General features: G+C 45.3%; 2 protein-coding genes across 2 annotated transcripts; both read left to right on the top strand.

Moving 5' to 3' along the window:
- Nucleotides 1-34: 34 nt before the first annotated feature.
- On the top strand, nucleotides 35-3,843 carry FNDC10 (fibronectin type III domain containing 10). The gene has a single exon (XM_063417394.1). It carries the CDS (start codon nucleotides 245-247, stop codon nucleotides 914-916), a length of 672 nt encoding a protein of 223 aa, XP_063273464.1. The 5' UTR covers nucleotides 35-244; the 3' UTR covers nucleotides 917-3,843.
- Nucleotides 3,844-6,998: 3,155 nt separating this feature from the next.
- SSU72 (SSU72 homolog, RNA polymerase II CTD phosphatase) lies at nucleotides 6,999-25,096 on the top strand. Its single transcript, XM_063417324.1, has 5 exons — nucleotides 6,999-7,171; nucleotides 13,030-13,173; nucleotides 21,768-21,907; nucleotides 23,958-24,076; nucleotides 24,885-25,096. Exons 1-5 carry the CDS (start codon nucleotides 7,092-7,094, stop codon nucleotides 24,984-24,986), a joined length of 585 nt encoding a protein of 194 aa, XP_063273394.1. The 5' UTR covers nucleotides 6,999-7,091; the 3' UTR covers nucleotides 24,987-25,096.
- Nucleotides 25,097-27,017: the final 1,921 nt, after the last annotated feature.

Below are 27,017 nucleotides of genomic sequence, written 5' to 3' on the forward strand. Positions count from 1 at the left end.
CCTGTGGCCGCCCCTGCGGGGTCTCAGCATCCCTCCGTGCCGGCCCCCGCAGGTTCTGAGCGCTGCGTGCGGAGCCCCGAGAGCCGCGTCCGGCCGGCAGCGGCCGCAGCGGGCGGGTGCTCCGCAGCCCGGCGAGAGTTAACGGCGGCACCGCCTCTCCATTGGCGGCCCCGCGGCGGCAGCGGAGCCCCGCGCGTCCGCCGGCCCCGCGCTCCGCAGCCTCCATGCGGCGGCGGCCGCCGGCATGCCCGGCACGCCCAGCCTGCTGCCTCCTCTCCTCGCCCTGCTCTGCCTCGGGGCCGCCGACCCCAAGCCCGACCCCGACGGCGACCCCGACGAGCCGTGGTGCCCCTACAAGGTGGGCGGCGATGGCGCGGCGGCGGCGGGGGCGCGGCTGTGCTTCCGCCCGCCGGCCCGCGGCTTCCAGTGCGCGGCCCGCGGCTGCCGCGCCCACCGCTCCGCGGGCGGCGCGCTGGTGGCCAACGTGCTGCGGAACGGCAGCGTGCTGCTGCAGTGGGGGCTGCGGCACTGGGGGCCGCCGCGCCCCGCCGCCGCCTCCCTGCGCGGCTTCGCGCTCAACTGCTCCTGGGACGGCACCTACACGCGATTCCCCTGCGACAGCGTGGAGCTGGGAGCCGCCTGTCGCGATTATCTGCTGGCCGAGGCGCACGGCAGCGTGCGCTACCGCCTGTGCCTGCAGCCGCGCTTGGCCCCGCCGCGCCCCGCGCCGCCCGCGCAGTGCGTGGAGTTCCGCGTGGAGCCCGCGGCCATGCGCGACATCGTGGTGGCCATGACGGCCGTGGGGGGATCCATCTGCGTGATGCTGGTGTTCATCTGCCTGCTCGTGGCGTACATCACCGAGAACCTCATGAGCCCCCGCGGAGGACGCGCGGCAGCCGCTGCGCGCCGCGCGTAGCGCGGGAGGTGGTGGTGAGGATGAGGATGATGATGGTGATGGTGATGAGGATGCTGCGCCGCGGGCAGCTCCCGCAGCCGCCGTTCCAGCGCTCTCCGGCCAGGGAAGAGGTTCTCTCCGGACTGTTGTGGCAGCGTTGGGTTTGCCGTGCCCGGATTTCCAGGATGCGCGGTTCAAGCGGAGTTCGGAGCTCTCCTTGCTCCCGGGGGTGTTTCTCAGCCAGAGCCGTTCCTGGGGACTGGACTCGTGGCATCTCAGCGGATCAAAAACAGTGGCAGAGGCCCACAAGTGCCAGAAATTGTCTGTTTGTAAGCGCAGGCGGCAGATCCTACCCAGGCCTGTTTGAAAAGACTCTCCAGAACACCCTTGTTTTAAACCTAAAACCTCTTGGTCTTAGACCCGTGCTTGATTTTTTTCCTGTGGGGTAAACTTGTTTAAAGTTAGGAGAACTGACTGGTGGAACGCAAACCCCACTGCTAAGCGTGCGTTTGATCCAAAGCCCACTTAATCTCATGTTTTAGGTGGGTTTTGTATCATTTTGGGGGCCTAGACTGTCCAAAAACAACAGGGGTTTTCTGGTCGAGGGTTTTCTGGTCAGCTCCAGCGACCATCAGCATCCACCACCTGCTTTTCTCCCATCAGAACTGTGTCACGGTTTCACAAAGAGCGAAGATAAAGGGATAAACTGAGTAAGAAAACTCCATTTGGTTGAGCAAGCAGGAACCAACCCTTAATTTTAAGTAAGATATAAGTGAGCACCTCCCTGGAATCCCCTCCTTTAGCAATGCAGCTGCACTAAGGTAGAAGCTTTTTGACCACAGGACTCACTGATGTTGTAGCCGAGTGTTTTGAGCGTAGGAACACTCCCCGTGCACTCCTCACTTGATGCTGTAGTAAAGTCAGGTTTTAGCCATACTCTAGTACCGATTCTATTGTGCCTTAGTGCTGAGAATTTGTCCCATTTCTATCTGTTCCTGTAGTCCTCGTAGTTCAGTGTATCTCCCTTGTATTCTTGTCTCTGGAATTAGTGGTTGTTGGTTTGTCTGTTTTCTTTTTAAAAAAAAAAAAAAGAAAAACCAACTCGGGCTGATCATTACTTGAAATTTAATATATACAAAGTAGTTACCTTCAGAGAGGTGTTTAGTGGGGTAGTTTTTAGTATGTGTTGTTTGTATGTAGTTGACTGCCGTAACACAAAAAAAATTAATTTATTATCACTTAGGAACTGTGCACCTAAAGCAAAAAAAATAAAGAAAAAAGTAGGGGAAAGGCTCTGCTGTAAAGGGATTGTTGCTGTTAAAACACGTCAGGTTCAGTCGTGATCTGTTTGTGTAGATGTTTAGCACTGGTGAACGACCTGTCTGCTTTTCCTTGTGAAAGTCGTTTGTGAAGTTTAAACTTGTTGGTAGAGGGTAAATATAGGAAGTGTGTGGAATCCTGAATAATACACAGTATTTGTCCTGATCGTAATCCCTTCAAGGAGTGGCTGAGGAACTGAAGGTCTGCATTTCATGGGCAGAAACCCCTTTTTCTTTGTTATTCCTGTTATTCCATTCTGCTGCTGACTCCATTTGAGTGTTGTGTTTATTTCCTTGCCCATGTACTCAATTGAAGCAACTCATTGATGCCATAAATCCTGGGTTTTTATCCCCAAGGAGATCAACTGCTGGAAGAAAAGGCGATTTTTAACAACATTAAGACTAATTTTGGTCTTTTAAAGGTTTCAAGTCAGCCTTTGGTGTCACCAGTTCAGCACAGGACCATTGGAGTGCCACTGATTTTGTACTTCTCTGTCACCTTTTGTCAACCAATGTCGCTGTTCTGTTCCTCATCTTGAATTGCCAGATGTGAAAATCAGCTGTATAAACAACGAGCCTTGTACCACCTTGGCACTGAACTCAATAAATTAAGAGGATAATGAAAAGAAGTGAGAAATTCATAAATATTTAGAGGTTCAAGATCTTGCTTGACTCGAAGTGGGTCTGCCCAAACTGGTCATAATAATATTCTATTGCCTACTGTAAAATTATGACAGCATTAATGGGAAAATAAGAGATTTATTCTCTGAATGCTCAATTTTATTTACTAGAGGTTTGGACTACAGATAACTGGGTAATTCAGGTGGTAGCACTGATGTAAGTCTGAGGAAATGGAAATTTAATTTACAGTTTGGAAGGTGGCTGTCTTCAGTAAGACACCTCTGCAGGTAATAATGGATACAGTGACCTGCTAAAGCAGCACCTAGGAGATAATAAAGAGGTGTTTTTGTAGTCATTTCACATTTTTATTCATCAGTCTCTGGGGATTGCATTGCAACAGCTTCCTGGGCAGAGGGTAGAAGAAGAATAAAAATCCTAATAGAAGAAAATCTGCAATTTTCTAAAGGATTCTTTTACTATTTTTTTCCTTTTCCATGCATTATAAATGGGATGTGGGAAACCATATCTGAGCTTCTCATTAATTTTCAGTGGATTAAGCTTTAATTGAACATATCTGGGTGTGTGGAAAAGAAAATCAAGAGTATTCCCTGTTTGATTTTGTGTGACATTAAGCGAAATATCTGTTGACCCATTGCTAACTGGATTTTTTCCTTCTGTCACTACAGAAATTTCCTCTACCATTAATGCAGGCGTTTCTTGTGATAATGAAAGGGAAAATTACATGTACACAGACTTGGTACTAATTCAGCTGCCACAAGCCTTAGTGAGAGTGCACAGTTAAAGCTTTCTCCAGTGTTTGCAGCAATTCCCAAAACGTGTAGAGTGGCTTTGTGGAGTGATAATCCATCCTGGCCTGTCCAGGCAGCAATAAAGAAGTGGCAGAATGCTGATTTATAACTGCCAAGAAGGTGCTTTGGGAAAAAGTAGAAATAGCTCCTAAGGCAACTACACATTCTCCATGTTACTATATGAGTACCTGCTATTAAAAAATCCATGTGCTGCCTTCTCAGGTGTTTTATTATCCTGAATTTATCCAGTCCTTTCCAGGACAAATATCAGGCCACATCCAGGAGTTTAAATGGAGAATGATATGCTCATTAACAGAATGATATGCTTTTTTCCTTGCCCTTTGCTAAATGTGAGGAAAACAACTGCTCAAATGTGAGCAGCTCAAAGCCCAGCTTGACCCCAGCTTTGAGTCTTCTGGAAGAAGCAGTCTGTGCCTCAGGCAAAGAATCTCTCTTAATTGCATTATGATATTTTCTTTTCTTTTTTGGGGGGTGTAAATGGAAAGGCTGCCTGGCTTTATTTGCAGGCAAAAACTGGGATTTTGCTTCCATGGAGACCTGGAATTTCAGTTTTACGAGGCTGCAAACTGCTGCCGTGTTTAACCAGCCTGTTCCAAAAGAAAGGTGGGCTGGAAGGAGGAGAAGAGGCAGGTGACAGTGTCACATTCCTGGTAAAAGCTTTGGAATTACAGCAGGGATGCTTGGATTGGGGTTTTTGGCAGTTTTAACCTGAGCAAAACCACCCTGAGACTGGTGTTGCTTCAGCACAGGTCTGGTCACTGCATCTCTGATAATTCCCTGACCAGAACCACCAGGTGATCAGATAAAAAGGCTGCATGAGGAAAGGGGAAAGATTTCTTTGTTAAAATTGAGGGGATAGTGAAAAAAGCTTTATTTTTTATGGAAAATTCAAGAGAGAGGGAAAGGTTTTTCACAGAGGAGAATGGCAGCTGTGGCAGGTGCTGAATGTCAGGGAAAAGGCTCTGCTGGAAGTGCTGTGGTGATAATGGGGAAAAAATTCCTCAGAAAACACAAAGGGAAAAAAATATCAATGGGAGGGCAGAAGATATTTTTAGGAAGCACTGAGGAGAGAGCCCTGCCTCACTAGTGAAGTTCAGCTGGGCTGGGAAATAGATTTGTTCCTTTGATGTCCTGGTTTCTCTCTTGTATTTCTCCTGCTCCATTACCTCCTCCTGCCATTGAAATAGTGCAAGGACACCAAAGTGGAAAAGCATTATGAGATGGAAAAGGGAAAAGACGACAAAAACCTCAGAGAAAAAAATGGGATTGAGCTGGGCTGAGCAAGAAGCACCGTGATAATTTTGACCTGTATGCGAGAAAACAATTCTGAAACCAGCGTCATTCCACCAGTTGGTGGAATAAATACATAAATACCTCCTCGTTTTGGCCAGTCTGATTTGTGCAGTTCGCAGTAAAAGCGCCAGCTTTTCCTCCTGAGATGCAGAATTCCATGATTAATCCTAATCTGTTCTGTGCGCTGCGGATGCCCCTGGGCACGGCTGGGATTGTCCAGGGTGTCGAGCCTGGTTCCCTTCCTCGGGATGACTCAATCCTGCATCCCAAAGCTTCCCCTCGGGAATCTTCCAGCCCCGCCGCGGCATTCGCCTGCCATCTAGTGCCGTACACAGGGAAATTTGTCCTAAAAACCTGCTTTTCTGACAAGTGGAGCCTTTTAATTCCACAGCTCGCAGAGGCGGCGAGATTCAGGGATTGACGCTGATCGGCTGTTCTGTGTTTGGGAGCGCTTGAGGCCTCATCAGCATTTATGTGAGGAAATCTTCCTAATTTTCTGATGCCTTGGAAAGGCTGACCTGAAACGGAGACTGAACAGAGAGAGAGAATAAAGTGGATATTTATTGAAAGGCCTTTAAGGGTACACTGTGGGCAGGACAAGAGCTTGGCCAGGGCTACACCCAAGGTGGACACAAAGTGGGCACAAAGTGGACGCCCAGTCACCAGGTTTCACACTTTTTATAAGTTTTGGTCCATTTGCATATTGTGGTTTAATTGTCTAATTACAGCTGCAGGTTGTGAGGTCCCATCCTTCTTCTTCCTCCCTTCAGCCACCCTTGTTTGTGCTTTTGGGCCTCGAAGTTGTACTCGTTGTCCTTGTTCTTCAGCAGGAAAAGGATTTTTGTCTCCCTACTCTGTGAAAAGCTGACTGACACTGACTGTGAGGCTCAGAACTGCAGCCCTAGGCAGCACAGAACCTGAAATACATGGAAGTTAAAACTTAAGGCATCAGTTCAACCTGAGTCTCCCCTGGTGCAATTGAGGACGTTCTCTCTCATCCTGTTCCTGGGAGAAACCCTGATCCCCCCTGGCTGTCCCCTCCTGTCAGGAGCTGTGCAGAGCCACAAGATCCCCTCTGAGCCTCCTTTTCTCCAGGCTGAGCCCCTTCCCCACTCCCTCAGCCTCTCCTGGGGCTCCAGCCCCTTCCCCAGCTCCATTCCCTTCCCTGGATGAGGTGAACGAGAAGCTTTAGAACTATGGAATATCCTGAGCTAGAAGGATCAGAGTCCAAGCCCTTCCCCTGCCCAGACACCTTAAAATCCCATCCTGTTCGTCTTTGGGAGCATTTTCCAAACCCTCCTGGAGCTCTTGGGGCTGTGCCCATTCCCTGGGGAGCCTGGGCAGTGCCCAGCACCCTCTGGGGGAAAAACCTTTCCCAAAATCCAACCTGAACCTCCCCTGGCACAGCTCCAGCTGTTCCCAGGGTCCCGTCCCTGGTCGCCACAGAGATCCGCGCCTGTCCCTCCTCTTCCCCTCACGAAGTCGAACATTGCAGTGAGGTCTCCCCTCACGAAGTTGAACACTGCAGTGAGGTCTCCCCTCACGAAATCGAACACTGCAGTGAGGTCTCCCCTCACGAAGTCGAACATTGCAGTGAGGTCTCCCCTCACGAAGTCGAACATTGCAGTGAGGTCTCTCCTCACGAAATCGAACATTGCAGTGAGGTCTCCCCTCACGAAATCGAACATTGCAGTGAGGTCTCCCCTCACGAAATCGAACATTGCAGTGAGGTCTCCCCTCAGCCCCCTCCAGGCTGAACAAGCTCCTCATAAAGCTTCTCCTCCACTACCCTCCTCTGACCGCCTTCATACATATCTTTTAATATTATTCATCGCCCAAAACCCGGGTTGAGGCGACACAACCCTCTCCCCTCCACGCTGCGCCTGACTCTTCCCACAGCTCGCCGCCGATTCGCACCCCACTCTCCCTCACCCCAGCACCCTGCGCTCCCTTCCCCGGCCCTCCCCTCACGGCGGCCGCGGCCGCTCCGCCTCCCCCGCGCCGTGCCGCGGTTGGCCGCGCCGGGGCCCTGCTGACACGTCCCGTCCCCGCCCGCCGCGCTGCCGCCGCCATTTTGTGGAGCGGCGGCCGGCAGGGAGGGAGGCGCGGGCAGCCCCAAGCGCCGTGCCCGCCATGCCGTCCGCGCCGCTCCGCGTGGCCGTGGTGTGCTCCAGCAACCAGAACCGCAGCATGGAGGCGCACAACATCCTCAGGTAACCGCTGCCGCCCGCTCCGCCCGCCGTGCCGGCGGCGTTCCGCTGTCAGCGAGGCGCGGATGGGGCCCTGCGTTGGGGCCCGCGCCCGGCCCGGCAGGCCCATGGTTGCGGGGCAGCACTCCGCCTTCACCCCGCATTCATCTCGCTTGTATCCGCTCCCACCCCGTTTGTACGCCCTTTGCACCCCTCTTTTATCCGCTTTTTACTCCGTTTTCACCTCGGCTCCTCCGCGTCCCGCTCCAGGCCGCGGTCGGGAGTTCCGGCCTTCCCTGACGGAGCTGAAAACACGGGCTGGGGCTTGGACCGAGCAGGGCCTGTGTCTCGGCGTGTGGAAACTTAAATGTTCCCTTTTTTCTTCCCCCACCCCCCCTTTTTTTTTTTTTTTTTTTCTTGAATGCATCTGAAAGGGGCCCACAAGAAAGCCGGAGAGGGACTCCGCGTCGGGAGCTGGAGTGATAGGAGAAGGATAATGGACACAGAGTGAAAGAGGGGAGATTTAAGTTAGATGTTAGGAAAAAAAACTTTTTAGTGTGGTAGAAAAGGTGGTGAGGGGCTGGCATAGGGAGATCGTGACTATCCTGTCCCTAAAAGTCTAAAAGTGTCCAAGGCCAGGGCGTGGAACAGCCTGGGATGGTGGAAGGTGTCCCTGCCCATGGGTTGGGTTTTAAAATCCCTTCTGACCCCTTGTCATTCTGTGAAGACTGAGCTGCTCCATGCCCTGCAAGGGAGCCCTTTCCTCTCCCAGGAGAACCAGAACATTCAGTTCAGAATGCTAAATGTCTTTTGAGATTACAAGTGTTAATCTGTTTAGCACACCCAAGTGCTCTCAGCTCGGCTGAAGAGGTGAGAGGGGAGATTTGGGACAGAGTCATGGACGGGAGAGACCTGATCTGCCCGAAATCTGTCCCTAAATCTTGTCTTTGCACTGCAGGAACATGATAAGGATGGTTGGGTTTATTTTATTAAAGTTCTGCAAAGAAACATTCACATTAGAAATACACGTTGGTGGCACAGTAAGCAAAACAACTGTGCGTAAGCTGTGTGCTACATGTAAATAAAAATAAAAGCTTTGAAAGGAATAAAAAATAGAAGCATTTGGCCTGGCAGCCATCTTACTGTGACAGCATTTCATGCACTTCACGCTCACTCTTGGCATCGGATGTTACCTGTGGCAGTTCTGTGAAAACACGTCATTGTTTTTCCTCTAATAATACTGGAACTGAGTTTTAATTGACAGCTGAGTATTAAGGACAAAGTTAAATTTACTTCTGATGTCTGGCCTTTTCCTTCCCCTGTGTTTTCGCAGAAATAAATCACTTCCGGTGTGACTGATGTTTACCAAATGTGGAAGGGGTGGTTTTTAAAAGTCTGTTCTCCCTTAAGATTTTAACTTAAAGGCAACAAAATTGTATTTAGAAAATGTTTCGTTTTATTAATGTAGTTATAGCACCAGTAGCATAAATAGCAAAACAGAGATAAATTCCCGACGCTGCTCTAAAGAAACAGCAGCCCATTTTTCTGTAAACTTCAGGAAAATGTCTGTGTTGGCTCCAAGCCAGCCTGCCTCACCAGTTCAGGGCAGCGTGTTGCCCTGCAGTTGGAAAGAACACATGATTAAAAGAGGAAGAAGCTGAGGAATTGTAAAACTTTAAGGTATTTTGGTAGCGGATGACAAGACTTTAAAAGGCACAAACTCTGCGTGCTGTTGGAACACAAAGTCTGGGGTGCAGTATTCTGTAATTAACCAAGTTTTAAACACTTTATTCTAATTTTCCAACAGAAGTCAGGCTGAAGGTCTGTCTGAAGTGTGTTGCTAGGATAAGAGCCATCACCACAGGGGTGTGTTGAGCCAAGGACGTGAAGGGGAGCAGGAAGAGCAGTGTAGAAAGACTCGATCCCTCCTTTAAAGCTGTCCATCCCTCCTTTAAAGCTGTCCATCCCTCCTTTAAAGCTGTCCATCCCTCCTTTAAAGCTGTCCATCCCTCCTTTAAAGCTGTCCATCCCTCCTTTAAAGCTGTCCATCCCTCCTTTAAAGCTGTCCATCCCTCCTTTAAAGCTGTCCATCCCTCCTTTAAAGCTGTCCATCCCTCCTTTAAAGCTGTCCATCCCTCTTTAAAGCTGCCGGACTGGCTGTGTGTGACCCCTCCCCGGGTCAGACCTGACTCACCCCGCGTTATTTGCTCTTGCAGGCTCTGCTGGGTGGGGTGAGGTGAGAGGCAGAGCAGGCTGTGAGCCCTGTTTTGATAACAAAAACATCCCCTGTTGCAAACACAAATCCACAACACAGCTGCTGGGACAAAAATTCACTCTACCCCAGCCAAAACCAGCACATTCTATTAGCTGATTTTATCTTTTATTTTATATTTTGTCATGGAGCATGCAGACTCAGGCCATGGTTCTCCCTCAGAGGAGGAAGGCAGAAGGATCTTTTAAAAGGATCTTTTTAAAATCTTTCACAGCCAAACTTTTTTCTGCAGCAGCTTCCACATTTCTGCTTGCTTGTTAGTACCCTGATGGCTTTGGAAGGAAGTTACTGAGTTCAAGCTCTCTGTGTCACTTACTGGCAATAAACATTTCTAAAATGCTGATAACACCCTTCAGCCACTGTTTTGGAAAGCTGGCTTTTAGGAAATTAGGAGTATGAACGTGAGATCTTAGTGGCAGCAGGGAAATTTAAATATTGCAATCCCTGTAGCAAAAACTTAGTTTTCATGTTGATGTTAGGACTTGTAGCTCAACATTGAGGTGTGAGAGAACTTAAATTGCATTTGTGCTGTTTCCATAAGTTCTTACTCACAGCTTCTCTCCTGGCATCATCTGTCAGCACCAAAATGCAGTGGGGTATGGACATCTATATCGCCTAATTTAAGAAATCCTAAATAATTTAACATCCCCCCCAAGAAGGAGATACTTTCACATTTTTATCTTAAAGCACACTTATATTTGACAGCTTAGTGATAATGCAAATTACAATTTGTTAGTATTCAATGTGAGTTAACAAGGCTTTTGTCCTGCTCAACAGTGTGGGCTTGTTTTGGGGGTGTTTTTTTAATACTGATTGGGTGGCATATTTTCTAATTAGCCTACAAGGGTTGCTGGTTATTTTCCTGCTACCTCTTGTGGGAAGGGATGTGGTAAAATCAGTGATTTGTCCCCTGAAAACCTTCACTGCTCTCAGTGCAGTGGCACTGCAGGATTTATTGCATTTGCTTTAATAATTAGTAATATTTCCTACAGCCACTGTAAAGAGAGGCTGTGCTGTTATGAACATACAATAAGCTCAAAAGCAGTTTAATAACAATGTGTGAGATTCACAAATAACAGTGAAATAAAGGTGTGGACAAAAATTCATGTCTCAAGCTGCACAGATCATTTTATTCTCCTGCCAGTACCTGGAACTGTGTGTCAGGGCAGTCCAGGTTGGTGTTTGATTTCAGAATTGTTTTCCCTTTGGAGAGAAGTGCTCAGGGGCACTTAACTGGTGCTTGTGAGCTCTTTGTGATGAGCTTTGGACTGAGAGGTGAGCAAACTGCTGAAAATGAGATTTAGGCAGTGACTCACTTTGTCCTTAACACGTTGGTAGTTTATCTACATCAGCCTTGATAGAAACAACTTCCTGAAATATGATCATTACGAGTCTGTTAAAGTTTAAGCTCCACATTTTCAGAAATCGGCATATTCTGTTAGCCTGTCTTACTCTTTATTTTTGTGACAAAGCACTTTTTTTTTTCCATCTTCTGGGTAGTTTAACCAGGCCAAAACCAAACACTCAATACCCATTGTCTTGTAGGAATTGTTCATTTTTACAAATGTGCCACATTTCCACAGACACCTGATGATTCACTACACTGGATGTTTCCAGCTATATAATAAAAGCTGAATTATATTTAATAAAAGCTCCTGACTAATGGCTCTGTGTGGGCATTTTTCCCTCTCCTGTGCCCGAGTTGTTGCAAGAAATGTGTTGAAATGTTTTTAGAGTACTTCATTGTTACCTGGGGCATAAATAGTGTAAAAATTGACACTACTGTACAAAGGATGAAATTCCATGTGAGGAATTCAGATTCCAGCTATTTTCAAGGAAGTAATTTTGGGTCATGGGCCTTGGAGGCACAAATTTTGGATGTGTTAAATGTCAAGAGATTTCAAATTGGCTTTATATGAGATCATACAAACTTCAGGAACATCTACAACAATTAGAGGTGGAGGTTTTAGTGTGTGTGATCCAAGCAAACCTGTTTTAAAGAAAAATATTAAAGGGAAAAAAGAAAAGAAGGAAACTGTAGACGAAAAGATCAAATTGAAACATGAATTTTTTAGCACTGCAATTTCTTCTGTACATATTATGTCTCTCTTCACGTCCAGTTGAAGCAGCAGAATCAAAACTTGGATCTGCAAGTATTGCAGGGAAAATAAATGAACAGTGACTCATAACTGCACCAGTTACATGTGATGGAGGGCTGGGAGGGGCAGAGAATTGCACTTTTTTCCACTTGTATCCGTTTTCAGTCATCAGTCCTGCAGAAAGAAGCAAAAAAGCCTCACGTAGCTTGTCTGTTTACAGAAATAGGCACCTATAAATAGTTGCTGGAGGAAAAAGTGTGGGGAAGCAAGAAAAGAGAAAGGAGGGGCTGTGTTCCAGTAGGAGGAACTGAAGGAAATAAGTGTTGATAATTGCTGTGTTTGAGTCTGGGGCAGGAGTGATCACAGGCTCTGCCCAGAAGCGTTTGGGGTCACTTTGAGGACACCCCGTGAAGGCAAACAGAAAATTCGAGTTGGTGTCCTCTGCTGAATTTCCTTGGGTGTGCACACCAAGGAGTCTGGGCCCGACTCTTGCACTGGGTCCCAGTTCTTGACTCCCCTCACAAGAAAGAACTGCAGATTTGGGGTTATTTCTGGGCTTTTGGGGACACAGGCTCTGGGTTGTTCACTTGGTTTTTGTTTTAACATTGTTCACTCCGTTCAGTGTCCACTAAAATCAAGCTGAAAGTGTGAGTCCTTAAAAATAGATTAACTCCTGGTATTGCTGTTTCATGTTGTCATTACAGACCCAAATGTTTCAGCCTTCTGGGTGATAGCAACAGTATTTTACAGTGTAACTTCATCCATTAGACTACCAGAAAATCTCTTTTTTGTCCCATTATTCAATAGATTGCCATATTTTTTCATATTACCACAGGAGATATTGAGGTTCAAGTATTTCAGGTAATCAGCAAGAACATTTTGGCATTATTCCTAAAGACAAGCAGGTTCCTGCCTCTCTTTTTTTTTTTTAATTATAACTATTAAACAAACAGTTGTTCATAAGAATGGAATGAAGTAATCCCTGGTTTAGCCAAGAGTTTTAGAGAGCAGCCAGAAGAACATCTGCCCCACTTGTTAGAGGTAATTGCACCGTGTGGTTTCCAGTGGCAGGCACAGAAATGTTTATCCTGGGCTAATTAAATTACACCAGAGGCTGTTTGGGCAACAAAGTGAGAAGAATAATGCAGTAGGACACTCAAATATCAGTATAGTTACTTGTATCGAGAGAAAACCATCTCTGCCTGCCTTGCCATGAGTACAGAACGTGTTTGTTGCCAATCCAGAATGCCTGAAAGCACAAAGGACATTTCCAGATAGCTGTGTGCCATAACTGTAAGAAAATTCCTGCCAAATAGAGGTGATTCCCTTGAAATGGTGTGTGAATTTAGATTATAACTGCAAGCAAAATCCACGCTTGGCAGTTTGGTTGCCCAGCTGGCTGCTGGCTAAGAGGTGTTTTTAAAATTCACTTTTACGTCGTTCAGCACTTTAATTTTTAAAGTCCAATCATGTCTAATTGTCTTCTCCCCCCCTTCCCTTGTGTCTTTCAGCAAACGAGGATTCAGCGTCCGATCCTTTGGCACGGGGACTCACGTGAAACTGCCAGGACCAGCCCCGGACAAGCCAAATGTTTATGACTTCAAAACAACATATGATCAGATGTACAATGATCTGCTTAGGAAAGACAAAGAACTGTATCCCTGTGGCATGGCCTCTTTAAAAAATCCCGTGTGGTTCATCCTTCAAAGGTGTAATTCATTACTTGGCATTAAGAATCTATAGAGTTGCTTGGCTGGCGAACTTTAAATGATTTAAGTTTATAGGAGGTTTTTTTTTTTTTTAACAGTGGGCCTTTAATGCTCCCTTGTAAATTGTTACCCAGTTGCAGTGCACACATTCCAAATGCTCTTTTGTAGTGTGTTACGGTGTTTAGCTCTTGAATGAACACATCAATACCCTCAGATTGTCCTCCCCTGCACTGTGGATCCTTCTCAGTGCAAAGACTGTCCTGAGTATGGATTTGGGAAGAGCGACCACCTCGACTTTAATGTTGTATTTAGCTCAGACAAACTGCCAGGTAAGGCTTACAGAATACTTTCTCTGGGAGAGAGGATGCCTTTCATTAAAGAGCTCACCCTTCTCACTGAGGATTTTGTGATATGTGATTTGCTCTGTGCATCGAGGAAAAATAACCCTGTAGTTTATTATAAAGAATGGATAGAGAATGCCCCAGTCACATTTAATCCTGGAGAGCAAAGGTGATCAGGTTTAGGCACACTACTAAAAACATCCCAACTGCATTATTTTATAATACCTATATTTAAATTGATTTTTTTTTTAATAAGAAAAATCCACAAACAAAACTTGGGGAACTCATTCTAGATTTTTTTCAACAAGGATCCTTTTTTTAAAAAAGTTCAAAATGCAGAAAATAGTCTTAATATATCACATGTGATGTGCTGGGGTATTTGATTTTTTTTTTTATCCCTCTGCCTGTAGAAAAAAGGAAAATCTTGCAGGCCCATCTTAATGAGGTATGCCATATCCATATTCTGATTAAAAGAACTGCTTAAAAGAAAATTCCTTGAACTGAGAATTAATTTTAACAAGCACCAACGACTTGAGATTTCCTTTTTGAATTCTTCATTGCTGCTGTGCTGAATATGGCAGTACTTAAGGAAAAAAAACAAACCAAAAAACCAACAGAAAGCCAACCCGTTTTGGAAAAAATCCAGGCATGTTTTGGAGTGATTCTCCTCCATGCTTTGCTGTGTTCCCCAAATCTATTTGCAGTGTTACAGTTAAACCTTTTCTCAAGGTATAAAGGAGGTTTAAACAACAACCACTGCAAGGGAAATAGGGCAAATGCCTCTGTGACTTTGCTTTTTTGATTCTCAGATAATTTAAGGCTTTCAGACTGAAGACTGGCAGCACAGAAAGCAACTCCATTTCCAGAAGTGGGTTTTGAGGGTAAAGATTTTAACCAAAACCAGACCTGCTCTCATCAGCGAGTTGTGGAATAGTTTTGGGTGGTTTTTTTGTGACCCAGGGGCTCTCAGTTCTGTTGGGTGAGCATAACCTCAGGGAGGGGATGGGAATTACCTGTGGGGTGGGAGGGGCTGCTCTCCTCACGGGCTCGGAGTGTGCTTGGGATGGGGGTACAAAAGGAGGGGGGTTCCATATGATTGAGCTGCTTATTCTGTTTCCCAGCCTTGCTTTCATCATCTGCAGCCTGAAATTTGGAGTTCCCATATTCCAGTGAGGAGACACCTGAGGTTTGGGTGGCACTGTGGACACCAGATAGTGACACTGGCTGTGAGGGGACATCCTCTGCCCAAATAAACCACCCCCAGGTTCAGGAAGCAGTGGCCTCAAACAAAAATGAGCTGCTGCACTGCTGGACCTCACTCAGAGCAGGGTTAAAATTGTATTAAGAGAGAGGAGGTGCACTGAGCCTGTGCTGTTCACTTGTGAAAAGGGGGAGCAACTATTAAAAAGCCACTCTGCAGAGATTAAAAGCACCTTCATTGCAGTTAATTAGTGAAATATAGAGCACAGGCTCTCATACCTTGAAGGCATATGTTGAATTTCAGCAGCACAGGAGTAGGGGATTAATGGAGCCAGGAATACAGATCTGCTTGAGTAGGTGGTTACAGTGGATCTAAAATGGAAGCACTTCAGAGCCTTTTAAGATGTGGCAGTTAAAATAAGTATCAGCATCTCCCACTGAATTTTTAGAATGTAGCATTTAAATTCCCTGAGTCCCAATCAAGGACTGCCCCAAAACCATTTAACAGTGTCCTGAAAGTTGCTTTTTAAAACATTCCTCTGATATTTCTAGGACTACAGTAGAGAATGCTCTTAATTTGAGGAAGACACAGCCATGGTCTGTAGTTCCCATACACCACCTTGTATTTGCATGTGTAACCCACCTTTCCAACATTAGAATTATTTGTCCTTATTGTTATTTGCCCCTTACAACTCTGTGAAGGGGTCTCATTGAGGACTTAATTCTAATTCTGTGGTGGTGACCCTAAAGCTGAAACAAAAATAGAGCAAAACTGCTGGTGAGCCTTGCCTTCAAGTGAAGGCAAAAACTAGTCAAGGGTGAAACTTGCTGAACAATTTCAGTTTAAACCCAGTTTAAATCTCCATCAGCAGTTGATGTTGTGCCCAGGGATAGGAGCTGTTCAAGTGGAAATCTGGCCAAAATTCTCAGGAATTGCTCCTGGGTTTTTTAGCAATGTGAGTAACTCTGTGGCTGAGTTTCTTTCCTCAACACTGGTGTGTCTGTGGCCCTCACATTAAAGATGATTTTCACAGTTAGGGGGATATCTTTAATTAGGATTTCTAGGCAGTCTGCACCTACCCTGCAGGCTTGGCCTCCTGCTCTGTTCCTGACATTTTTTACCTCCTGTTTTAATTTGAACTCCTAACTTTAGATAGGATTCCAGTTTTAGCTCCTTAGCTCCATGAGATGATAAAGTTGAGGGGAGGGTGGAAAACGTGTCCTGAAGAAGTTCCTAAAGCTGCTTCAGTTAGAAGGAAAATTCCAGAAATGAAGAACAACTCGGGGCATGTCCCTTGAAGACCTTGATTCTTTTCTGTCAAAAGAAGGTAGTGATAATCTTGGTGATGGAATCCTAAATCTTAGCTTTAACTCTGTGAACTCCAAACTGAAGTTGGATGCCCATGTGATATTTTATATGTAGCTCAGTCTTGAGGAGTAACTGATCTCAGTTCTACTTCAGGTAAGCTCTTCATGCATGTATTTATCTTACATTTTCATCTGCTTTCTCTTCATGGATTTGGAACTGCTAAGCACTTCTCTCCTGAGCTGTCACTTCAGTGTTCAGCAGAGCTGTGTCTCTGGAAGCCACTTTGGAATGTTTCATTTTGATATGTTCAGGGATTTGGGGATTTTTTGGTTGGGTTTGGGTATTCTCAAATTTTTTTTGAAGTCTAGCCTTGCAAGAGCTAAAAATAGCTGAAATCATGGCTTGTGTGTCAGTGGCAAAACTTCTTCCCAAAGCAGTGCAGTACAAGTCTCATTTTCTTTCTTACCATGTCTTACAAAGCACTTCAGTGCTCCTAGAAATAGAGAGAAGGGATGAGGATGCAAAGAAGTGTTTAAACTGGATTTAAACAGGCTTCTAAGAGGCACATTTCTCCAAGTCAGCACGCTTCCAGCCACAGGCTGAATTCCAATCCCTTTTTCTCTATGAAGGATTGTAAGACCAAAATGCTTCACAAAATCTTTCAAAGGCAACGAATTTTCAGTTCTTCTTCATCTGCCTTCTGATCACGCTGCCTTTAATCTTGGCTTCATTCATGTTAAAAAGGAAATACATCAAATTATTAAAAATATATGAGCTGGAAATACATTATTTAAATATTCCCTGTGTTTGAGCTTTGGGACAGAAACTACTGACTCCAATCTAATAGCAAATGCTTTTCAACAGCATAAAGCACCAAATGCCATCCTGTCTCTTCTGGGCAGTCTGACAGGTTTATTTCCTTATCCAAGGTGAGTCCCAAACAGATGCTCTGAGGAATTGTGACTGAAGGATGCAGTCTGAGGCTGATGACTCTTGTGAAATCCATTCAGAGCTGCAGTGATTTCATTCTTTGGCAGTTTCATCCCAGTTTGAAGGAGGGGAGTGAAGTGACAGTCGATGCTGCTTGCCTTGAAGTTACCTCCCATTGACACAAAACTTCTATGCCAACATTAGGGATGCTTGTACTTCTTTTTTCTTTATTCCAAACCAATTCCCATTTTCATGGTAGCAACTGTAATTCCTTAAACTGGCGCTGATTGCAAGCCAGGAATGTTTCCTGCAGACCTCATCCAGTGTGGGGCTTTCTCTGCAGGCTCCTGGTGCCAAGTGGCCCTGCTGCCTCTGTGATTGTGTTCTCAGGTTTCCCAGATGAACTAAATGAAATGGTGCTAAATGAAATGGTTTAATCGATTTAGGGTTTGCAATGCTTGTGGTTTGCTCTGTCTGAGGTCCCTTCAGCTGTAAGTGGGAATTCTGAGCTTCACGGCACAAAGGGTGACAGCAGCACGGTTTGGAAATGGCTGCTGCAGCCCCTGCTTCCCTGGGCAAGGGGATGATTCATCCTTTCCCTCTCTCCTCAAAGCACTTCCCCCCTCCCAGTCCTACATTTGCTGCTCATCTCTGGATCTCTGGAATCTGGCACTGCTTCCCAAACCTGAGGGGAGCATCCCGCAGACCCTCCCAAGCTCTCGCTCGCCTGCTGCTCCTTGGAATGACTGCACAAGTGACATCTCCCTGTCACTCGCTGCCAGGTGATCCAAACCTGGATTCCTGCAGTCCAAACTCCTCTTGAAGTTCACACTTGGATGAAGTGCACACTCAGCTGTGGCACAGTCAGACGTGCCACATCCTCGAGTCATCTGGACCTTGGTACCCTTGTTGTTCTGGTAGTCCCTTCAGTACGTCTGTGACATCCCTTCTCCACCTCTTGGGCACTGGACTTTGCCATTACTCCCTCTCTTTTCCCTTCTGGCAGCTTGGATCTGTCCATTTTCACCTCAAATACAGCTTCAGCTGCTCAGCACTGATAAATTCTTGTCTGACACTTGAGCACAGGGCTGAACTCAAGGTGTTTGCTGCCTTCACTGATGTGTGGGCACAGACCCCTCAGCTTTGGGGCTCAGCCAGGCTTCAGGAAGTGAGCAGGGCTGCCATTTGGTTATTTATATTTGGACCAGCTCCTAGGAGCAGTTGGATTTATCCTTGCAGCTCTTGGCTTACAAATGCTGGGTGCTTGTCCTTCCCTAGGAAAAACAAGTTCAGGTTTTTTTGCAGGCCTTTCATGCAGGCACAACTGTTGCAGAAATGTCATGGAGCCCAGCTTAGCATCTCTGTGATCATTTTGGATGGCATATTTTAGAATGCCAGACTGGTTTGGGTTGGACGGGACCTTAAACCTCATCCAGTGCCACCCCCTGCCGTGGGCAGGGAAACTTTCCACTATCCCAGGTTGTTCCATGCCCCATCCAGCCTGGCCTGGAACACTTCCAGGGCAGCCACAGCATCTCTGGGCAACCTGTGCCAGGGCCTCCGCACCCTCACAGAGGGGAATTTTCTCCTAATATCTCATCTTACCCTTCTTTCTTTCCATTTGAATCCAATAGAACAGTTCAGCATTCAAACTTAATAAAGTTAGGGACCAACAAAAGACTTGTGAACAATCTCTGTTTGTTCTGCAGAGTTTCAATTCCAAAGAACAGGCATTGTATTAGGAATTTTTTCTTAATATCCCATCTCACCCTGCTCTGTTTCCATTTGAATCCAATAGAATGGTTCAGTTTATCAAGTTAAAGAGCAGCAGAAGACTTGTGCACGGTCTCTTGTTGGTTCTAAACTGCCCAGTTTCAATTCCAGAGGAAAGGCTTTGTGTTCTCTGGTCGGGAGTGAAGGCAGTTACTGCAGCCATAAGCCCTGTGCTTGCAAAGTGGAATTTGTGGAGCCTGTGCCCATTTCCAGTCTTTTATTCCCTCTAAAAGGAGCTGATTCTGAGGTGGAAGAAGGTTGGGCAGCCTCACCCCTCTCCCACATTTCATTTAAGGAAATGTCCAGTTCCCAAGCAAACTGCCAGGCAGGCTTTAACAGAAGGTGTTCTGTTTATAATGCAGATTCTAATAAATAAATAAGGATGATATGGAAAAGAGACCTGCAAATGCCATTCATGCTCGGGGGAGAAGCACTCTGCTCTGCTCCTGGTTTTCCCAAAGAAGAAATGCAGTTTTTGAGGATGGTGTCAGCTCCACAGGGAATAATCAGCAGATTTAGTTGAAGATGTAGAAGCTTTGGGTGCCAGCCATTACTTTAAAGATTTTTTTTTTTTTTTGCTAAAAAGGGTGTGTACATTTTAGCAAGCATCATTTGCCCAGTTAGGTTTAATAAATTGGCTTTTATATTTTCAGGAATGGCCTGGGTTGGAAGGGTCTTAAATATCATCTCATTCCAACCCTCTCCATGGCAGCAGCTCCTTGCACAGACCAGGTTACTCAGAGCTTCAGTGTGGATTGAAATCTGTTGGAAGGAAAGCAGAGCCTGACTTCAATGATCCAACACCTGCCAGTGTGGTGGAAACCATTCCTAAATTGTAGTATCTGCATTCACCTGAGCCCCCAAAGAGCAAAAAGCTGGGTTATTATTCCTTGGAAGAATAATAATAATAATGTGCAGAGCACACCCTCTTCCTCACTCAAAGGATGTGCTGGCTTTTTCCAGGTGAAAAAGATTCCAGGCAACCAAATAGGAAAGCACCATAAATCTTAACTGCTTCTCTCAGTTTCCTTTTATAGGCAGATGGACCCTTTGGAAAAAAAAAATAGCTGTAAGTTGGCAGCAGAGAGCTGGGCTGTGAAGCAGAAATCTTGTGTGGGTTTGGGAATCTGCGTAATTCTGTCTCCAGGCTCACTCAGGAAAGCGAGGGGACAGATGCCAGCAACATTTTATCCTAGAAAGGGAAAAAAGAGAACCCAAAAAAGTGTGTGGGATGTTGTGGATTTTTTTCCCCCCTCCTGAAGTGCATGATGTAGAAATGAGGAGTGCAGAGCCCAGGAAGGGCTCCCCTTCCAACTGAGCAAAGCGACGCAGGCAGATGTTGGCATATTTTGGAAATGGCAGATATTTTGGAAGTGGTATTTTTGAAAATGCAGTCATTTTCCTGCTCTGGAAATAACCAGAGGTCTGAGGTGGCTCCATCCAAGTGGGGTTGGTTTTTATCCAAACCTGACAAACCCCAGGAGAATTCACAGGGGTGCTGGTGTGCAAGAGCTGCTGCTGAGAGCTTTGGGCTGTAAAGGATAATTCCTTAATAATATAAGGAGAAACCTTTTGGGAAAGAAGAGTAAAAAAAAGGCTTGGGAGTGATGTGAAGAAAAGAAATGCAGCAGAAATCAGGCTAATTTACAACATTTAATTGTGATAAACAGCCTATCAGTCAATTCGTGGTGCAGAATTGAAATTACAAGCAGTTGAAGTGCAGTGATGCAGACACACAGAAGAACTGAATCTCCTTTCAACATGAAGTAGACTCTTGCAGGTGGAAAGCTGGGTTTAGTTTTTAATCTAAGTTAAACACTTGAAGGATTTAAAAGCTTTGGAGGGTGTTTGCTTGAACAGGAGCACCGTGAGCACACATCTGGGCACAGCTGGGCAGTAGAATTTGAGCTGCTGCTAAAAGGTAGGCAGGAAATTTTTGGTCTTTTGTTACAAAAATAGCAGGAGTGTGTTCTGAAAAGAAATATTTTCAGCAAGGAAATAAGCCCAGATAACCTCTTATATAGTGCTGCAAATGATGGAAATTGTTTTCTTCTCAGAATTGTTATCTCCAAAAATTACAGGCTGTTATCCTTATTGTTCCGTTGTAGAAATATGTACTTAGATGTCTAAAAATACAGCGGTGGTAAAGGCAGGAAGAGGTGCATCCCCTTCCAGGCTTTCTCAATCCAAACCTCTCCTGATATTCCAAATTTACCCCTCAAACTTTGCCTTCAGAGGGAATTGGTTTTATTCAAGCCAGCAGGTTTATGTGACAGTCAGGCCTGTCACATAAACCTTGGGAGTGCTCCCAATGAAACTGCACATCCCAGAAGGGTGGAAAACAGTGGGGTTAGAGAATCCTGCCTGAAAAGGGGCTCAGGATGTAAAATCAGAGCCTCAGGGTTACAGCAGCAGCATAAATATAGCTCCCAAGCAGCATCACAGATTCCTTTCACACAGTGATGAAGCTCTGACAGGCATAAAGTCAGTGTTTTTCTTATTCCTTCCCATTTATGCATCTCGGGATATTTTTATGGGATGTGCTTTCTTTGGCTGCCTTTGGAGTTTCAGTTGCATAAATCCACATTTCCAGGTGGGGCTTTGTGCAGGTGGCACCTGCAGCACCTCAGGGTGGCGTTTGAAGAGTGAGGGGCTGAAAGGAATGTGGGACATGCTGCTCACAGAACAGCACAGGCTGGGGTGCGGGGTATTTATGGATATAAAAAAATAGATATATAAAAAGAGTTGCCCAAGAAAGGTTCTTCTTCTGAGGGCCTTTTAAAGCTGTGGTGCCAGTGACAGGTCTGTGAAAAGCAGCTGCGTGATGGGGATCACACTCACCTCAGGAATCTTTAGTGCTCACTGATTTTTAGATTTGCAAACAGTATTTTATTTTAAAGATCTATTAATGATTTACCTTGTGCTGGTCATTTGCTCAAAACCATGACTTTCCTTCAAGTAAAGATACTTAACTCAAGCGACTTCAGATACACACAGAACGGAATTTTACACATGTTGGACAGAAATAAGAGAATCAAGCCACGGCCAGAAAGATTCCAGAACTGCAAAGACGTTTTTGATTTGATCCTAACGTGTGAAGAAAGAGTCTATGATCAAGTAGTAGAAGGTAAGGAGCTTGTACTGATAAATCAAGTTAATTTGGAGTGATTTTTTTTTTCCTCCTCCCTGAAGTCCTCCACAAATCTGGAAACCTCTCTGTCTGCTCCACTGGAACACCAGTGAGGACAAGAGCTTGCAGTTACTGGTGTGGATTTATGCACCAGAGAAGTGAGGGCTGAGCACTTGGTCCCCAAAAGGTGCTGGCAGCTACACAGAGTGTGTGTGCAGAGCAAGGACTGGGGATTTATATTGTGAGGGAATTTATAGAATCTCCGTATTTGGTTTGGAAATGCTCGTGGATCTCAAAAATGGAACCAACTGGGATGAGCTGATGGGAAAAACAGTCTGAGCTGTCTCCTGATGCAGCTGCCCTCCCTTCCCTGCAGGCTTCCTGGGGGCTCCCAAGCATTTTATTCCCATTAAACACCTCCTGTACTGATGCCTTGAAGGCTGAGCTGGAACAGAGACTGGGCAGAGCTGGAGAATAAAGTAGAAATTTGTTAAAAGGCCTTTAAGGTACACCTTGGGCAGGACAAGAGCCTGGGCAGGGCTGCACCCAAGGTGGACCCAAAATGGGCACAAAATGGGCACAAAATGGACCCACAGGTCACAAGGTCTTACACTTTTATAGGTTTTGGTCCATTTGCACATTGAGGTTTAATTGTCCAATTGCAGCTGCAGGTTTTGGGGTCCCATCCTTCTCGTTCCTCCCTCAGCCCCCCTTGTTTGTGCTTTTTGCCCTGAACCCTTGTCCCAGCTGTCCCTGGTGTGCAGCAGGAACAGGATTTGTTTTGTGTCCCTGCTGTGTGCAGAGCTGAGTGACCCTGAGTGTGAGCTCAGAGCTGCACCCTGGGCACCACAGGGGCTGGAATACAGCAAAGATAAAACTTCAGGCATCAGTGCAGGTGGAGAAGCTCCTTGAGCGTGGTGAACTCTGCAAATGTGCTGCAGCTCTGCCCTGAAATGATTCAGAGAGGAGCCAGAAGGAATCTCAGCTGGAGATGCAGCTCTGCATGAGCACAGCACAGGGCATGGATGGAACTCCCCCGGAGCCACGGGGGCTCAGCAGGAGCTGTGTTCACTCCTGGGCTGAGAACTTTGTGTCTCTGGAATCACTGGGTACAGTTTGTGTGGGGTTTGAGGAGTTTCCTCCACACTGGAACACCAGCCAAAGGAATTGATGTCACCCACAGAACCTAAAGGTTGTCACTTGTCCTCTTCAGTGGTCACGTCACAATAACAGGATTCCTGTGGGCTCTGGATGCTCAGGTGAAGGGTTTGAAATGTGCAGGTGATTCTGAGAGCAGCTGCTCCTTGAGGGCATCCTCAGCCTGTCTCAGGTGGAAAGCAGCCCTCACTCTGCTTTTCAGATGTGAGGAAGGGAAGAGCAGCCCCTTGCAAATTTTCCAGCTCTCTACCTTCATAATGCCCTTCACACTTGGCCCAAATGGCTCTGGATGTAAAGGATGTTTTTAAACAAATTTGCCAAATTTAAGGGGCAGAGTGGACATAGGAGAGGGCAATTTTTAGGTTAAAAACTGGATGTAGAAGGAAGAATATAACACATGCACTTGCAGGAAAAATGTTTTATTTTTTCACCCTTGTTAGTAAATAGAACATGCTAAAATAGGATTTTCTAATGTGACTATCAGTGCTTAGCTTGCAGGAGTTCATCTTACAGTTCAGAGTGTTGCATATACGGTGCTTTTTTTAAAAATGAGCAGTCAAAACCCTCCAGGTGAGGAAACCCAAAATCCTTCTTGACTTCTGAGATTCTTGATCCTTAAGGATTGTCAGAGTAAGAGGAGCAATAATTTCTTTTGAGCAGGGAGTGCCATGACCCTTTCACAAATCTGAATTAATATATTTCCAAAATCCACCTCCTGTTTTTTGAAATAAAAGGGATTATTAAGACAATATTAAATAAATTCTAAAAAATACTTTGGAAAATTGGAATGTGACAACACCTAGGTTTTTTTAAAAATCTTGTCACCGCTTTCTGTGAAATATGATCCAAATCCACCCAAAGTTTTGCTGTTGTGTTTTGTTTCCAACAGATTTAAATTCCAGAGAGCAGGAGACGTGTCAGCCAGTCCATGTGATCAACGTAGACATTCAGGATAACCACGAGGAGGCAACGCTGGGGGCTTTCCTCATCTGTGAGCTCTGCCAGTGTGTGAGTAAAGGGAAAATCAGGAGCTGCTCAGGGGCTGGGCTTTGCTTGCTGCTCCACAAAGTTCCTGCATCTTGCAGTTGTTGCAGTAAAATCCATGTCAAGATGCAAATTTCCAAAATTTCCACATTGCCCTGTTAATTTTGGGAGCTGTCGGGCAAAGGGGTGAATTTACCTGGTTTGCAGAGTGAGCTCCCTTCAAACCACTGGTGAAATATTAATAATTAATAATTAATTAGGTGGGATTTCAGTGTGAGGCTTGCATTCTGAACCCAAATATCCTTAAAAATGCCCCGTATTTTATTCTACCACACTAAACTAAAGCTGGAATTAAAGTGAGCTGCACTCAGTGTGTGAGAGCAGAGGGAGGTCCTGTGTTCTCTCACACTCCAGGCTGAGGATTTCACCATCCCAGGCTCCTCTGACTGTGATTTATTCTGGTCTCCAGCCCTTTCCAGATCCAAGGAGCCTAAGGAGGGTTCAAGGAGTTGAAATTTCCATTTGTTCCCTGTGCCTGGAGCTATTCTGGAGCCTCTGTTTGTTCCCAGGGAGGAGGGACGGTGCCTACTCAACAAAGTCCTCCTAAAACGCCACTTGGGTGGGCTGGGGTCTGCAGATAAACACAAAATCACAAAAACACAGAATTCCTGTGCCTTTGGGAGTGCTGGGAACTCAATAAAGTGCAATAAAGCCCTGCTGGGTACAGCCTGCCCAGCCAGATTTCCCAGCAAACCAAAAGATTTGGATTATTACCATTTTCTAGACATCAAATCCTTGGAGCTTGGTTGCTCAGACTTCTTTTCTCTTCCAGATACAGCACACAGAGGACATGGAAAATGAAATAGATGAGCTGTTACAGGAATTTGAAGAGAAAAGTGGAAGGACTTTTCTTCATACTGTCTGCTTTTATTAAAGCACATCTGTCTCTTAGGCCTTAATCCAGATGAGGGAAGCATGTGTTTAAAGTTCTGATCATACTGTATTTTCCTGGAAAATGAATATTGTTTGTTTGTTCGTTTGTTTGTTTAAAAACTCCTTTTCAGTGTCTTCTTTTTTTTTTTTCTCTTTCTTCAGGTATTCTGTCACAGGTAGGCAGAGATACTGGTTGGGCTTGTACATAGAAAATGATTTAAAATATACACAAAGGCCACCTATTTAAAAATTAAAATCAAGTTTTTCTTTAAATCCTACTTTAATTATTACAAGTAAGTTTTTAATTTTAAAGAGAATGTTTCCTGAATATAAGTTTATAATGTATTTTTCCAGCTTATGAATTTATTTTATTTCAGTTGTGCTTTTTTTTTTTTTTTTTTTTTTAATTTTAATGTGACAGAATGGCTGAACTCTGTGAGGATGTGAATGGAACAATAAAAAAACTGAGTATCTGTATATTATTAGCTATAAAGTTGGAAGCATCCAATAAAAATAAAAACCCCTATAAGTTTGTCTGTTTTCAAAATAGAAGCTGAGGAAGTGTGGCTGCTCTTTTTGAGGTAAAACATGGAATATTTGTGTGAGGAGAATGAGACTGTGAGGCTTTAACTAGATTTAGGGAATTTGGGGAAAACTCCAGTCAACAGAAATAATTTAAAGTTGATTTTTTTAACCAAAATACTTCTGAATGGAAGCATTTTCCTCCCTTAGAACAACAGTAAACACAGCTCAAACCCCAGAGAACTGAGGTGTGAATACAAATAGAGCAAAAGCTCAGAGTTGTGTCTGCTCACACTGATAAAAGTGAAAACAAACCAAATTATTCCACTTGTAGAGTGTAACTGATAAAGTGTTGCTGCTCTCAGGCAAGAGAAATTCTGAAAGTTGATTTTTTTAAAGGCACCTGTGAATGCTCTGGAGCAAAGCAGCCTCTTTAAAACTGGAATACCTGAGGACAACTTTGTAAACATCACCTTGGAAGTGTTTGTGCTCCTGTCTTCTCTAATTCTGCCTCTGACAGCTGGCAGGAATCACCTCAATTTCCTGAATTGTTCTGCAGGAATTTGGTGCCAGGATTTTCAATGTTCCCCCTCAGTGCAGACAACTTGGGCAGTGCTGCTGTGAGCCCTGTGCAGATGCTGCTTTAACCTCTTCCAGGGAACACAAAAACCTCATTTTAAAGGGAATCCTTTCAGGTTCCACAAACCCCTCATTTTAAAGGGAATAATTTCAGGTTCCACACTGGAAAATGCTCCTTTGGCAGCTGCAGACGGTGTGAGGCAGCCCCTCCAGGAATCCTCACACCTCTGCCCTCCCGGGAGCTGCGCTTGGCTCTGCTCTGTGCTCAAACCTCTGCCAGCTCCATCCTGGCCTGGCCACGGTCCAAATGGGTCACTGCTCCAGCCCTGGGTCCTGGGGATGTTTAATAACCCGGAATTACCTGTGCTGGGGGTTCTTTTTGTCTGTTAAAAACACTTAAAATCCACAAAAATGCTGTGGAGATCAAAGCAAGCTGAGGATGGGGAGCTGGAGCAGCAGTTGTGGTGAGGTTTGCAGAGTTTCTTTTCCAATTGCTTGGTCCTGTCCCATTTTATTCCTGGAGACTCTGAAGGATTTCTGCTCCTCCTCGTTTGTCTGATACCATCTCTGTTTCCATGGGGATATTTACAGCCAAAGGAGGGAGTTGGTTCTCTAGGAACTGCCTTGGTTGATCCCTTCAAAAAAATTCCAAGTAAGGCCAGTGTTGAGTGCTTGGGGCAGAGTTTTCCTTCCTCAGCACTAAAGCTGCTCTGTGGTGAGGTGAAAATGTTTTGAAAACAGTTTGAAAATGTTTTCTACTTTCAATTCAATTCATCCTACCCAGAGTTCTTGGCTGTTATTTCATAGAAAGGCAGAAAAACCCCACATAAGATGTTTTAACCTGTGGTTTGTGTGTGTATGGATTTACAGCAGAGTCCTTTTTATGGGTTAATTAGAACTCTTAACATGTCACTTCTCATTTAACTTGCAG

Source organism: Prinia subflava, chromosome 21 (assembly GCF_021018805.1).
Source record: "Prinia subflava isolate CZ2003 ecotype Zambia chromosome 21, Cam_Psub_1.2, whole genome shotgun sequence".
NCBI lineage: Eukaryota > Metazoa > Chordata > Aves > Passeriformes > Cisticolidae > Prinia > Prinia subflava.

Coding starts and splice junctions, on each gene's coding strand:
- FNDC10 (XM_063417394.1), top strand. CDS start 245: ATGCCCGGCACGCCCAGCCTGCTGCCTCCTCTCCTCGCCCTGCTCTGC.
- SSU72 (XM_063417324.1), top strand. CDS start 7,092: ATGCCGTCCGCGCCGCTCCGCGTGGCCGTGGTGTGCTCCAGCAACCAG. Junction 7,172..13,029: donor GAGGCGCACAACATCCTCAG/GTAACCGCTGCC, acceptor TGTGTCTTTCAG/CAAACGAGGATTCAGCGTCC. Junction 13,174..21,767: donor CTTAGGAAAGACAAAGAACT/GTATCCCTGTGG, acceptor AAGCGACTTCAG/ATACACACAGAACGGAATTT.